General features: G+C 36.2%; 1 protein-coding gene across 3 annotated transcripts in view; it reads left to right on the top strand.

The window, feature by feature from the left end:
- The window catches only part of LOC108138772 (filament-like plant protein 1), a 78,974-nt gene that overhangs the window by 32,615 nt on the left and 31,452 nt on the right, over positions 1 to 14,907 (top strand). Inside the window, exons 1-2 of one of the 3 annotated variants that reach the window (XM_041710590.1) lie at positions 4,031 to 4,146; positions 6,449 to 6,591. In XM_041710590.1, coding sequence (XP_041566524.1) covers positions 4,034 to 4,146; positions 6,449 to 6,591 — 256 coding nt within the window. In that variant the 5' untranslated portion in view covers positions 4,031 to 4,033. Of the gene's footprint in view, positions 1 to 4,030; positions 4,147 to 6,448; positions 6,592 to 7,133; positions 7,363 to 14,907 lie in introns of those variants that run through there. The other 2 variants (XM_017261227.2, XM_017261229.2) reach the window with 2 other exon arrangements.

The raw sequence follows: 14,907 nt of genomic DNA, 5'->3' as shown, positions 1-14,907 counted from the left end.
TATTTAAATTTAATTATTTTTGAAAAAATAAATATTAACCTTGTATTAACCACTTTATGTTGAAAAGTCTTAAGTGGACTTTGGAGACTCATGGAATTTTAAAACATTATATAGTACATCCCTTTTAAGTAAAATATAGAAATCAGCATATTGAAAATGAGCTTAAGCCAAATTTTAATCAGAGCTCGACTATCTTTTATTCGACCACTCTTTATCTCGCCGCAGAAAAACTCGTACAAAAAGTTGTTGAAATGTTTACGCTTAGCTTCGTCCATTGTACATGGTTGGAAAATATTAGGGAGCACTCAAGCAAAACGGCGCCGTTTTCAGAGGCCCAGAATCAATTAACTTTTTGCTTTGTATCAAAAGTTGGGTCACTTCCCCATGGAAAGAGCAAGAATTTAGCAAAATTTTGTTGTATTTCAATTAATACATTTATGCATGTTTTTAATGGACACTTTTAGCGTTTCTTGGATTTCCGTTTTGGGGTTCCAGTCGGCTGCGCTAATGTGCTAAATTTTGCTCTAAAAACTGTTCCACATTGGTCGAACTTGGCTCTTGTTTTTGTTTGCACTCAAACGAAAAATGTATGCACACTCTTTGCAAAACAAACAATTGGGAGAATAACAATAATTCTTACAACGAATGGTCTGTGGGGAAAAACTAATATTTTGTTGGATTCCTATTTATAAAGCCAGAAATTTGACAGAATTTACGACGAATATGAAATTTAATGTTTTGTTACTTTTTTTTTATAGGAACATAAATTTATTGCATAGGAATTTTCTATGAAACACAAGACCTTGGGGAAAATGGTGCAATTTATATAAAAATATGCAGAAAAAATTAATATTTCAATGAAACTGAGGATATTTATTTTCTCTGTCATTGTCTATGAACAACATTCAAAAAGAAAATCTAAACAACTCATCTTATTTTGAAAAAAGGGTTGTTGCTAGACTGATCTAGAACAATTACTAGGAAATCTTTACGTTCCATTGATCCACATTCAAGTGTCAAGTAGCTGTAAGGAAAATTAGAACAAAGCCTCTAATGAAAGCAGACACGAAGTCAACGATAGATCTTCACCGATCCCCCACCAACTAATAATGACTCCAGACATACAAAAAAACTGAGCAACACATCATTTACATTTCTTATCGCACAGTCACTTCAATTTGCACATTTCAGCGCTTGGTCGGCTCTCTGTGAAGTATATATCTCAATCATTGAATCACTGAACATAGCGTGCTGTCTTCCCATCCAACATCCAACTATTTGCAATGGTTTCCTAACCCCAATGCTATTGCAAAGTAAAGTATATCCCATTGCCCATATATGACACAAAATGTTGCAGTATAGGAAAAAGTGTGGCACAGCGAATGAGCAGGTTGTCTGTCAGTCTATATGCCCATTTATGAGACGGAGTCATTAGACTTGGGTAGCAGGCGGGAGTGGTTGTCGTTGTTTGTAATACCCCTTTCAAAGTGGGGTCTCTGCCATTTGGTATTTGGTTTGATAGCCTAACAAACTGATCAAATAAAATGTGACAAACAAAAAAGTTACAAACTCAATAAGAATACAGTACTGTTTGTATTTCTACTTACCACTTTTAGTTCCTACTTTGGTGCTTAAAATCAACTTATGAAACAGAACCCTTGTTTAAAAGCCTATTTTTATGTGTGCCAATATTCTTAGTTTAAAGACAAATTCTAAAGTACAATTTTATTATTACTTGACTATGATTATAATCAAAATAAAGAAAAACTTTTATTGCCATATCCGATTATCCCATTTATAGCCCGCTTGAGGTGTATTAAATTAGCTTGGGATGTGCTTTAATTTATTTGAAGTGGGCTCTTCTACTTCCAGCTACTTAAACTGATTTAAACCCACTCCAGCTTTGTGTCGACATCCATTAGAGTTCCTTAGTTCTCGGATAGAGTGTCTCTGGCTTCATTGCGACCACTTTGAAGCATTGCACTCCAGTTGAGTGTCGTTATTGTTACCATTTCATGGCGATGGCTTGTCGTCTGTGGTCTGTGACGACGTCAAATACTGCTAATGTTCATTAATAACTCATGCGTTAAACAAAAGCAGCTTGTTTCCCCCGATTCTCGTCTGGTTTGGTTAGTTAGATCGGAACTCTCATTGTGCTTCTCTCGTGATGTTGTTAGTCTGGTTATGTTGTCATTAAATTGAACTTACTTTGCGTGAAATGGAATAAATGCGAAGATGAAATACAGAAAACTGAATTTTGTATTGTTTTCCTAATATACATTCCGCCAAATTACTTTTCACTCTTTGAAGTCTTTATTAGGGGTTAGCAATTAGATTTCAGCATAATTTAAAACAAAGGGTTACCTAGTTATTTTCTAGAACAATAGAATTGATTAATGAGAATTTTCACAAGATAAAAACCGTAAATATATTTGCAAGAACTCGCATAATGCACTCATTGTCCCGTTCTCTGCAAAGGAAGTGAACAATTTAATTATTCTTCATTCGCAGAACATTCTTTTGAGGTTAAGAGGGCAACCGCGAAGTGCAATCAGTGGCAGTCGCTATTAAATCAAATTGGCTATGACCAAGTGAAAGTATGCAAGAGGAATATATGTCAGTACAAAATAAATATATAAAACTTTATTTTAAGGGGTCAACTTCAAATGCCCTTAGACATTTTAATTGGAATACACTTTTTACAAGCGTTTTTAGTTTGTATGTTACTCTCAATTCTTTTAGGAGTTTAACGAGGCATGACTGTATTTGCTTGAATATTATTGGCATCATTTTTAAAACGTTTTTTGTTTGAGTTTCATTTTTTCAGTTTTCTGTTTGGGCGATGGTACAAATTATAAAGCCAGCTTAAAGTTCATAAACATGAGTTTAATTTTCATGTTTGTCGTTTTGAAAGCTGGATTTTAAGTATACCCTTGTGATGGTCATGTACTGGGTATAAAAATCTCAATTAAATGGAAAATGCAACAAAGGCCTTGCTTAGTTAGACTATATCCCTCAAACGTTTGCATTTCATTTTGCCAACGACCAATCATAATGCCAACTCAGCTCTCCCACTGCCATCTCCATGTACAAACAAAGCAGACTGCAAACAGAACTCCGACTGCAATTAAGTTTAATGGAAGCTCATTAAGAGTACGAATTGTTTCTGCTCGGACTGCAATCGAGGGTGATGGCAAACAGTTTCATAATATATGCAGATTGATGGCTGCCACAGAAATAACGGCGAATTATTGAGAAAACTGCAATTCGAAGTTGCTTGGACTTTTGCTGCCAAATAGAGGAAGTCGCTTAATTGCCCCGTATTTTTTTTTGTTTGCATTTGAACAACTCTTTTGCCATGCCAAAGGGCAAAGATCAATTGCTTTCCTGGCCAAGTGCCATCTACAAAAAAAAAAAAAAGAAAAAGCTTCTAGCAATAGGGAAATAGTAGCTCAGTTGTCTAAATTTTTATGGATTTCGTCATGGCTTTTAATGCAGACTCTGTCCTTGTTGCTCTGGCAATTAAAATGCAACCGGTCACATCTATTCACAAAAAAGAAGGAATTAATTGTCAGCTTGTAAAAGTGAACATTTACAAGTGTCAGATAGAGGAGGGGATTTGTATTGCTGTGGGAATTATGCAATAAAAACCTGGCCCAGGTGCCGACAATTGTGAAATTTTAATTAAAAACTTTGAGAGTTTTCGTTAAAATTTCAAAAAGCCCGTTTTATTAACAATAAGAAAACAAATGCAAAAGGTAAAGGAAGAAATTCCTTTTTAAATTTCAAGTGTTGAATCTTGGCCAACTCTCCAAGTTTATTTAAAAAGAATATATTTTGAGTTGCAAATTAAAGATAGTTCAAACCATATTTGAAAAGACAGCATTGTCCCAATAGTCAGAAAAAATAACTAATAACGTGACCCTATATATTTATATATTACTTTTTCATAAAACGCCTAAAATAATAATAAATGTTACTTCGAACTAAAACGGACACCAAACCATCATATACTGTATGGAAAAGAAAGGGAATGCTGGTCCTAATGACCCTGATGGCTGGCGGGGTTAAAGACAGTAGCTCCGTGAAATATCATCTTCCTGTCCAGAAAGTTGCCTTCAAAGTGGTGGCCACTTCGGTGAATGGGTAAGCGCGATTGCACGATGAGATGCATCGGTGTGGTTTCGTCTCGGTAAATGTACGACAGGTGAAAATGTAGGGTGGGTTTCCTTGGGAGTCATTTCCTTCAAGCTTTGGGGATATTCTGGGACTGTCTACTGCACTTCAATTTCCCTATTTTAATTGGGGTATATCGGAGGAAGGTATAATTTGTTTTCAGAAATTGTTGTGGACCTAAATAAAGCAAAACAGATGGTCGAAACCAACATTTTTTCAATACAGTATACTTTTGATATAAGCTAGTTTTATCAAACATTTATTTTTTATCTAAGATACTTAGGTTACAAAATTTGTTTTTTTGTAGGAACAATATATTTCCATATTTTTGTATTAGATAGTTGCTTAAGGAATTTTCCTTATCCAGAGTATATGTGCTTCCGCATGTGCTCAAATCCTTTGCTAGACTCCCCTATCGCTTTCATTAATGTCTCGACATTTGCATTTCATTAATAATGCATTTTAATTACGAACCAGTGCAATTGCAACAGCTCCCCAGTTCGTCGTCGACTGTTTTTGCACTTTGTCTGTGGTCGGAATGGAGATGATATAATAAATATTTATAACAACGTCACGGGATTAAGGCGAATACACGGACACATTGGGCTATTAAAAATGTACAATTTGTTTATAAGGCGAATAATCTCAATAGCCCTCTCTTTCTGCCACACTCCTTCTGTCTCTTTCTGTTGAATCGATTCTCCCGCTCGATTTCCGCCAATGTTTAACGCTTCAGTGAATTTTTCGGCGTGTCGATGGGTTCGTTTTACGTTTTGCATAATTAAATCTATTTACCGGTCAGTCGCTGACTTTCCTCCCCCTCTTTCTCTGGTCTTAAATAATGCCTTAAAACTCCACATTTATTACTCGCACTTGTTACCTGCGCTGATGGACTCGTTTCTTACTTCAGCATTTTCTAGCGGAAATGTTCGCTTTTCTTTGGGGCTTGGCTTTTTCATTTTTTACGATGGCCAAAGCGGCGCCTTAAATGGCCAACACGGGTGACACAGAAAGCAAACCTTGGCAGTGAAAATAATGTATTGCCAAACGGTAGCTGGGCTTGCCGGTAAACAATGTTCGGTGCAAAAACTCCGAACGACTTGGCATAGTTTCCGCAGAGAAATTGATTTGTGTTCGCTTTTATTTTGCTCGTTGAGTTGCCGACAAAAAATTATATATTCTGAAGTAATGTTGATTTAGGAGGTGGGAAAGTTTACTTATACTCGGCTCTTAAGAGTTTCTTTACTTGTGTGCGTGATAAATATTTGTTTTCGAGTCAAAAAGGTTTTTGCAGAAAAAAATATTTACAACCTATCTGAATCGTGAAGTTTTTTTTAACGTTTGAAGCTTACAGACTTTTTGTATTCAACTCCAATTGATTTCTGTTAAATATTTCCTGTTTCCTATTTCAGGCTTGTTAATAGCCATGTGACTTGGTTTGAAATTTATAAAAAATATTGCACAGGCAACAATAGGATCGCTTGAGTACGCACGCATTAACAACTATTTATAATTGCATTTAATTACGATAAGAAATGGAATTAATATTTTTTTCAAGTTGTGCAGTGCTCGCCGGAAAAAGAGTCAATAAATAATAGTGAAAAATGTCGTTCTGTTGCTGCGACAAACGACAAACTACTTTTTGCAATTGCTGAATGAGCGAAAAAATTATAGTTATGTTGCTGGCAAAAGGAAACGCAGTTGGCAATGCTAATTCCTTTTGGCCACTCTCGTTTTTTTCTATGTGCGCGGTTTTCTGCTGAAATTTTCCATTTTCATTTTTTGTAAAGTTTTCAATTAGCGAGCTGTCGGCGGAAGTCGTTCATAAAAAATGCAAGCGAATAAAAAATTTTACAACGGCGACGAAAAGGAAATTTCACCCACTTAACGGAAAGAGGTAGTGAATAAATTTGACGCGTCTTCCAATTGATTTTCGAATTTTCACCTGCTTTGTTTGTTTCTGTTTTGTGATTGCTCAGCGATGCTTGAAGAATGTTGGCAATAATTTCACAGCTTTGTGAATTTTCCAGTGCCGCCGCCTTACAAAGTTTTGAGATGGTTGGAAAGTTATGGAAAATGTTGGTAGAAAAGAGTAAAGTAAGAAAAAAAACGATGACCGGCCAAAAAAGTTCGCGTTTTTTTAAAGCTATAATTTCACTGAAATAATTTTATGTTTCTTGAAGGCGCAATTTGGCAGTCTTTTTGAGAAGTAGATTGTTGAGTAATTAATTTGAAATCGTATCTTATGGCTGATTTACTTTTTCCATTACAGTGGTCGCTCGTACAGCAAGGACAGCCACAAGAGTTCGCACAGCGACTTGAATTTGATGTGTAATGGCGGTGGCCCAACACCTCGGTCATCGACATGTGTTTCTGGGAGCGGATCACCAAAGCTGTTGGCAAACACTCAGATGCGTAAGTAATCTAAGCCCTTCATAAAATATATTTAAGTAATGGGGGAAAACTAAGAAATGTTTTCAAATTTTATTGCAATCCTTTGATACGGATTTTCGCTATTTTACTTACCCTACACAAGTTTGTACGTCAACGTATATAAAGTTTATTATAAAATCCTAAAAGTATGCTTTGTAATTAAATACTGAGGAACTACCCTAAAGTTTTGTATTCACAAGCAGTGAAAGCAGTGCAGCTAAGCAGTTTATGTTGCAGCAGCTTGTTCAAAAGCAACCTAAGAGATACGCAAAACTAGTTCTCACAGCTAAATAAACTTGGATTTTTTCAAACCAAACTTCAAAACTGCTAAGTAGAATGCTCAAAGTTTTAAGCCGCGAACCGGCTTTCCAACGACCACCAAGCAGCTGCTCGCTAAGAGTCTTATTCCACAGCAAAGAGCGAGTTAAACGTGTGTGAAGTTGTAGATACAAATGTATCTGGTATCGATAAAAGCATTTGGGGTTTTGCCTGCAGTTCGTTATTTGCCGCTGTCTCTTCAGTTTGCGGCGGGTTTTCAATGCTAACGTGCCGCTCGCTCTCCGTTCCTCGCATTCTGCGTGTTCTTCGTGATCTTGATTAGATCGCGCTTCGTGATCGAGGGGAAAATAATTACCAAAATTGGTCATGAAACAAGGCCCAAAGTGTTTGTGTAATAGTGCGATCAAAAATCAATCATTCAGTGTTGAATATACTTCATAAAAGCATTATACTGAAGCCTGGCTAAGAGTCTACGTAAATGATTCATAGCTATTGCCGTGACTGACTCCCCTAAAATGCCTTATTTGCACCCCTATTTCGTTTAGGTTTAATTATAAGCCATTTGTAAAACAGGTTTTTTTTTTTTTCATAGAATTTATTTATTTTTTTTTTTTAATTTTTTCAACTGAAACAAAAGCATCGTCTGGCAATTCCAGACTCACTTTTGACCACTGAAACTTAAAACCCATCCAACCACCTTTGACTGCACTCGTTTGGGTTTTTTCCCCCTTATACTCTTGGCTCTTGACGTCATTCTCTGTGTATTTCAATTTGGTATTTATTTCGCTGCTCCCTCGCCTTTTTCGTGTTGACACTGAATACCCAAAGTTTGTACGTACACAAAAAAACTTTACACAATTTCCAGAGTAAGAATCGCATTAACTTAGAGGTCCAATCAATCAATCACCTTCTCCTCTGCCCCTTTCCATTATTTTTGTGTTCTCAACCCGACAAAGAATTCTTGTGGGCTTCTGCTGGCCATAAATTATGTTGGTCGTAATCAGTTTTGTTACAGTTTTGTGCCTTGGCTTTCTCACGAACTTTTGCGAAGCCGCAAAATCTCTTTCTCTGTTTCTCTCTAGAGCCGGTTACCGTTAGCTTTTGTCTAGTAGGAGAATCCGCCAGGTGAAAAAAAGGGGTGGGGAAAGAGTTCATTTACCTATGCCAGTTGGAAACGTGCCCCTCGCCGAAAATCCAAGATCTAACTTCATCGGCATTCAATTGGAAGCTCTGGGCTCTGGGCTTCTACCCAACTTACCTTTGTCCGGCTGCCAAAGTTCCGAGCACTGTAATCCCTAAATTAATTCCAAAGCTGGGGGTGACGGGATGAATATAATGATGCCAGGCAATAAGCTTCTTTGGGTGCTCATCTGGGTGTGCGGAATACCTAAATGAGATCACCATTACTACCTGGTGACATCAGCAGGATGGGAGATTTAAGTTTTGATTCTGTTTGACTAAGCACTAACTTCATTTGCCACCGAATTAAAATGACGTCAGTCTGTTTTGTCAATGTTTTAACATTAATTAAACAATAGACGAAAAAGGATCAAATTAGTTTTAACTTTTACTAAATCGCAATGAAAACAATTTTCAAAGTAATTACATAAAATCTAGGTCTTTGGTAAACCCAAAACCTTCAATAAAATTCAGACTGTCGGTTGCAAGATCACTATTAAATCACTAAACCATCAGTGGGAAATGAGCAATAGGCTTTTCGAACAGCTTCCAAACAGCGGAATGTGACTTAATGTTTTATATCCGTAATGCCTGTTCAACGGATATTATATGCTTAAGACTTTATTTATGTGTTTCGAATTTAATGGTTTTGTAGGGTTCTCTAGGTTCCCTCGCCTCCAAAGACGACACCTGTTTCCGGCCTTGTCTACTGGTTTTGATCAGGTCTCTTTGATTCCACTTTGCCGGTGGCTCTGATTTTTTTTTCCACAACTGTCTGCTGAGACTATAATTTTCATCAAACAGTCGACAGTTCTCTTTGGTCTGTTGTTAGAAAACAACCAGCATTTCGTGGTGTGCGTTTGTATCTGTGTGCATTTCTCCCTGTTTTAATACGCGTTTGTCAGTCTGTGTAGCATGAACGACTCTTTCTTAATTTTCACTTGACGTGCTGGCATGCTTTTGTGCTTTTTTACATTATTATTATCATATTTGCATTTTTTCTGCATCTCTCTGTTTTGCGATGCTCGGATGCTCGGCTTGTCTGCTGTCTCTTCTCTTTGCCGTGCATTAAATTATTATTTACTGTACAGTGCTGCCCCGGTGGGGAAGAAGATGCTCCTGGGGCCTGGTCTCGGTTTTAGCTTTTGTCTCTGCACGGGAAATAGTTTTAGGACTTTTTAGACTTTATTAGAACTTAATGGTTTCGTTATTTCTCCTTTTAAAATATTGTGATAAAAAATAAATTCTCCAGAAAGAAATGATTACATAAGAAAAGAGTTAATCTAAGCTTAAATATTTAATATTCAACATCATATAAATAAAACATAATACATATAATGGGATAGGATCAAGATAAAATTTATCTCAGTTTTAAATTCAAAAAAATTTTAAAATTAACCAATTTATCTAAAATGTATTGCGGATTGTGTGCAATTTCTTCTGTTCATGTCAAGTTTATGGTAATTTTTCTCTGTGTATTTGAGTTGGTTTGAAAAGTCGGCAGCAACTTTTGTTTGCTTTCATTTCGCTCTACCTCGCCCTATCTCCCTTTCACTCTCCCTCTCTCTATCTCCCTCTTGCAATGGCGCTTAATAATTATGTGGGAAATTGCAAAATAATGCTAGACAGAAATATTTCTTTCATTTTCTGTGTTTTGTGTCTTTCGTTTGGCTTACTTTTTTTCCATTTTCCAGTTGCTGTTTTTTTTATAATTCACTTAACTATGCGAGAAAGTGTTGTGGGCGTTATGTTGTAAATATTATGCTGCAAAATTTCAGCTACAGCAAAACAGTAACACCAACAACTGAAGCAACAAAATGAAATGCATTCAAATGGTATTGCGGCAGCTTTTCAATTTGCCAACATTGCTCGAAGTGAAGGTTGCGCAAAGAGAAAAATCTGATTTTCAATCAAGAAATATTTCAGCATGAAATGACCGCGAGAAAAGTTTTTCTGAAGAAAGGAAAAGATATTATAATGAAAGAGGAATAAAATGAAAAAGTATTTATTTATAAAAACTTCTCTGATTATTTCGCCATTGATATAAATATAAGTTTTGGTGTAGTAGATAGTAGACTAAATTGCACTGAAACGAATTTGTAATGATCCTTGATCCCAATAACTTTCCTCTATCTTACAGTCCTATACCCCTTGGCCATAATTCGATTACCATAATTGCTTGCACCTCCCAAACCTTTGATACCCTTTCCTGTTACAATGCAATCTCACCTGAGGAACTACATTTATAAAAAAAATATCTTTAGATAGCTGTCAACTTTCACTTGATAGTTTTCGATCGATGCAATCGTAAGGTGTATTGTTGTCTGAGGCCCGCTTTGATGTCTCTCCTTCATTATGTTTTTTGCATAATTTCCTTTGGCTCTTTTTGTTGTTGGATAAAAAACGAAGGCGAAACACTTTTCATTTTGCCATAATGAAGCGCTTATATGCCGTGAACATGTGCCTGCCAATCACAGAGACCAAAAATGGCCCGCAGACCGGGCCAAAAAATCAGCTGTTTGTGCCAGCCAAACAAATTTCCGCTGGTCACTGAACCAATTCCATTCAGAGCTAACTAAACTGAACGGAAAACTGGGCTGCCGATGTGTTGATAATTTTAACGAAGATTGAAATGCCTGGGGTTGTTATAGTTGCATGTACCATATATCGCATTTCAATTCTAGCGTGTCTAAAACGCTCGAAAATCTTTTGCTGCTGTCAGTTTTAACGACCTGTTTAAATAAAAATGAAATATAGATGCATAAAAAAAGAGCACAATATAATTCATATTTTAGTTGTTATAAAAAAAGAGTTATGTTTGAGCAAATGCAAAACTAAACTTGAAACTGTAACTTGATATTAATATTCTTTAAACCTAATATGGTATCTTAACCTCGCATTTTATTTGTCCAATTTTACTACTCCGTTTTATAGGGAATTTTCCTGGTATTTTTCATTGATTTTTCCATTCTCGGATTCACCTGCATTTCGTGAGTGATTGATCGCAACATTTAAAGCCGAATGTTGTTTTCTTGCTGAGTTGTTAACGAGAGAAAGACCGGGAAATGAGATGAGACCCCAAAGACCCGATGCTTTTAAGCTCTGCTCAAACAACATCAACTTACTCACGCATTCGTGGCTAATTTGCATATCGAAATAAGCCATTGCATGGTCTCTTAGATATCCGATCAAGTCAATTGGTGGGTCTCGACTGTTTAAATGGATCTGCTCTTTGCGGAGTCGTAAAGTGCATTTTAGTGCCAGGTTTTCAGCTTGATTTAATAAATTAATTGTATCGTTAGAGCCGCTCAACTTTTACCACATACTTCCTGTGTGTGCCGTGCACGTAACTTGAGTTGCTAGACAAAATTATGGGATAAGTACTAAACACCGACAATTGTCATTCAGATGGTTATTTAATGACCCAACCCACTGGCCCCCGTTGGGTGCCAAAGTATCTTTTTGGGGGTCGCACGTGCGGTCGCTTAAAAAATTTAACCAGACAGCCGGAAGCTTTTTATAGGCCGTCGTCAATAATCACACTCGTTAGAGGTCCAAAACACACATGAGCACTCAACAAACCATTGTTTGTCTAATGGAAATCTTGCGGACTGTTTTACCAGGTGCCAAACAAATCGTTGGCTGCAATTCGTTTTGGCTCCCAAAATGACGAGGTAACTTTTTTTGACTTTCATAAAGTGCATCGTTTAGATCGGACATCGAATTGATTTGATTTCGCCTATTAATAAATTTTAAGTTAAATTTCTAATATTAAGTGTATCCAAAGGGTAGACCATTAAAAGCTCATTTTAATAAGATTGGAAAGCCAACTTATTGGACTTTGTTGAAGCCTAAATATATTTTATTATACTTATTTGTTTATTATACCACTGTTTTTTCTGCGAGAAAAAGCAAATGTTGGCTTATGAAATTCACACATTGGCATAATGCTTTTTAGCCCAACTGCAGTGCAGCCATTAACTTGTGTATATCTAAAACTAATCACTGAAAGAAAATCTTTAGATTTTCTGGCCATTTAGATACAAGTATAAACATATACTGTGTTCGGAAAAATACATAATATTATCAGTTTAATAACATTCAAACTGAAAGATAAATTTGCAACTTTGTTATGTTCATTTTCACTTTATCTTTTTGCGATTGCCTATTGAAAATATTTTTAAAACAAATTGCCGCCACTTGCTTGCCGGCAGTCCGATGAAAAAGTGTGCCACATGAAAAAGAAATAAGGAAAAAATTAGCTGGCAAATAAACCCCGTCACACCCAAAACGAAAAATGGGGGGCAAACGACAGCGTTTTAAAAATAAAACTGCATTATGAGCGCATTTGCATATGTATTGGCCATTTCTCCTTTTTCGTATCTGTAGGCATTAAAAGTATCCAACTATTTTTGTACCCAGGGGGCATGGAAAATGTTTATGGAAACTTTATTATAATATGCAAACTAATTATGTTTTTTGTAAAAATATTTTATTAGAATAAATGGTAAATTAAGTTTTATTATTTCTGTGCAACAAGCGTGAAAACTCCTCCTGAAAATCAATATTTAAATCTATTAGCAGTGGATTCTTTTAAGAGTTCTCTTCTTTCCAATTAGCTTATAACCTCTCTCAGCTTTCTAAAATCATTTAGATAAAATTAACCCCATTTTAAGTGGTTTCATTTTTCAAGCGCCTGCCTTATGAATCATCATTCGATTATCTTTCCATTCTGTTTCTCATATGCTTTGCTGATCCATTTACTGGTTACAGGGTATCTTAGACACACTTGCGTTCAAATATCTAATGTATGCCATCGCCATCATCCATATTTATCTTATGGCCCAGCGCCCTTTTTGTTAAATTTACTGGAGCAAATACCGAGGAAAACAGAAAATTTCAATGACATCATTTGGCAATTTAAGCTAAATTCAGAATTTGGGTTTATGAGTATGTCTCAGTTGTTGGCCGGCTGAAAAATTTAATGCCTGCATTTCATTAAATGCAGCTAATGCAGTTTTCCTCTGTTTGCTGTCAGTTTAACGATTGTTTATATCGGATCAGTGGGGGGCTATAGCGGTCAGTATTATTTTAGTCCCGTTTTGCAACCATGGGTGGAGTTTATCTTTTACTGTTTTGCATGTGCCGACCCCAGCTGTTGGTTATTTTTTAATGGGTGCACACTTTTTATATTTATGCAAGCCACATTAATAAAAAATAGTGCAAAATTATTTATTTCTTTTCGCATATGCAATTGTTTATTTTTATTGCCCGAACAGGGAGTCCCCTATAAATGCTTTTAGTGAGTACAGTGAACTCGTTGTTTACGATAGTCGCCTTGCAACATAAAAAAAACTGCACATATCGAACTGAAATGATTCGCCATTATAATGGGAAGCTATATTTTTTATGTCCAGCAGTGGGAGGAGTTTAAAAAACCAAATCTTTTGTAGCCTCTTTTTATTGCTGATCTAGTTAAGCGGAATCTGGTTTAAATGGATCAATGGACAAACAGAAAATCAGTTTTCTGTTATGCCTTTTAAAGTTTTATGGTTTCGTCGTAAAAAATGGGAATTTGTCTACATGGGATATATTCGTAGTATTTATACAAAAATAAATATTTGATATTGAATATTTTATATTTAAGAGTTTGGTAAATTAATTAAGGTTACAAAAAACTTTAAAATCAACAGAAGAACAGGTTTTTACCTTCAATTTTAATTTCCTCTTTTCGTTCCATCGTCTCAGATGCACTTGTCTCGGTTAAATTATGTAAATTTATGCCCACCTCCGCCTTTCTGTTGTCCTGGCGGGAAAGTTCCTTCCGAGCTCCGCCAACTCCGATTAATTGGTTTTGCAGCTTCCGCCGCTTTTCACCCGCCTGAGGAAAAGCTCGCCAATGAAAAATGTTTAAACGCCCACACGGCGGCAACGGCCAACTTTTAATTGAAAGTCATATTCAATTTTTGCATATTAAATTAAACAGGGTACGCGGCAATTTTCAAAAGTCGGATTCATCAGCTGCCGGTTGCAGATAAATGACAAAAAATATATATATATGTAATATATTCAAATAAAAATAAAAGCAGCTGCAAACAACACACATCAAGTTGCCCTTGAGGACTTTCCCACAACTTCCGTTTCACATTTGTTTTTGTGGTGGAAAACTTCCGGCATTCGAGGCATGTGACATTCGGAATTGAATCATGTGCCAAGTCATGTAAATTATGCTCCCCAAAGTTTTCCAATCGACTAAATTTGGAGCCAACAATAAAATCGAATGTCACTAAATATCCCCGAACATTTGACACCTTCCTGTGTTGCATTTCGGGCTAATTATAGTTGGCCTGGTCGGATTGACATTTGCAGGCCTGACTAAACTCACCGAACTGAACTGACTAAACTAAAGAGGGCGCCGATGCTATTCATAGCAATGAGGTTGTGCTTGGTCTATGGGATATTTGTGCCCAGTGATCCCAGATATGAAACGGGTATGCTAGACCTTGGAGAAATGTGCGACAAGTTGCTTTTATTAAATAAATCAAAACTTCAAAAAGAGTAATTGACGTGAGATCATTTTAAGCATCTAAAATAAGTATTACAATTTTTAGCACTTTTAATGCGCCAGAGTTGTGAAAGTTTCAATTATTAATGTCATTCTGCCAAAGTAAAAGCGGAAACTACAATGTTATGCAATTGTTTCTCTTAAAAACTAACATGGTTATGTGGTATCTCATAAATCCTTTATGACTTATTAAACAACCATAAGATATTTCCGAAAAATGTGCCTAACCTTACCACTGTGCCGGCATAAATTTCCCTTTTTATTAAAACCACTGG

The sequence above is a fragment of the Drosophila elegans genome, unplaced genomic scaffold (genome assembly GCF_018152505.1).
Source record: "Drosophila elegans isolate 14027-0461.03 unplaced genomic scaffold, ASM1815250v1 contig_814, whole genome shotgun sequence".
Classification (NCBI taxonomy): domain Eukaryota; kingdom Metazoa; phylum Arthropoda; class Insecta; order Diptera; family Drosophilidae; genus Drosophila; species Drosophila elegans.
Note: the sequence above shows the minus strand (reverse complement) of the source record. Positions and strands in the feature narration are given on the sequence as shown.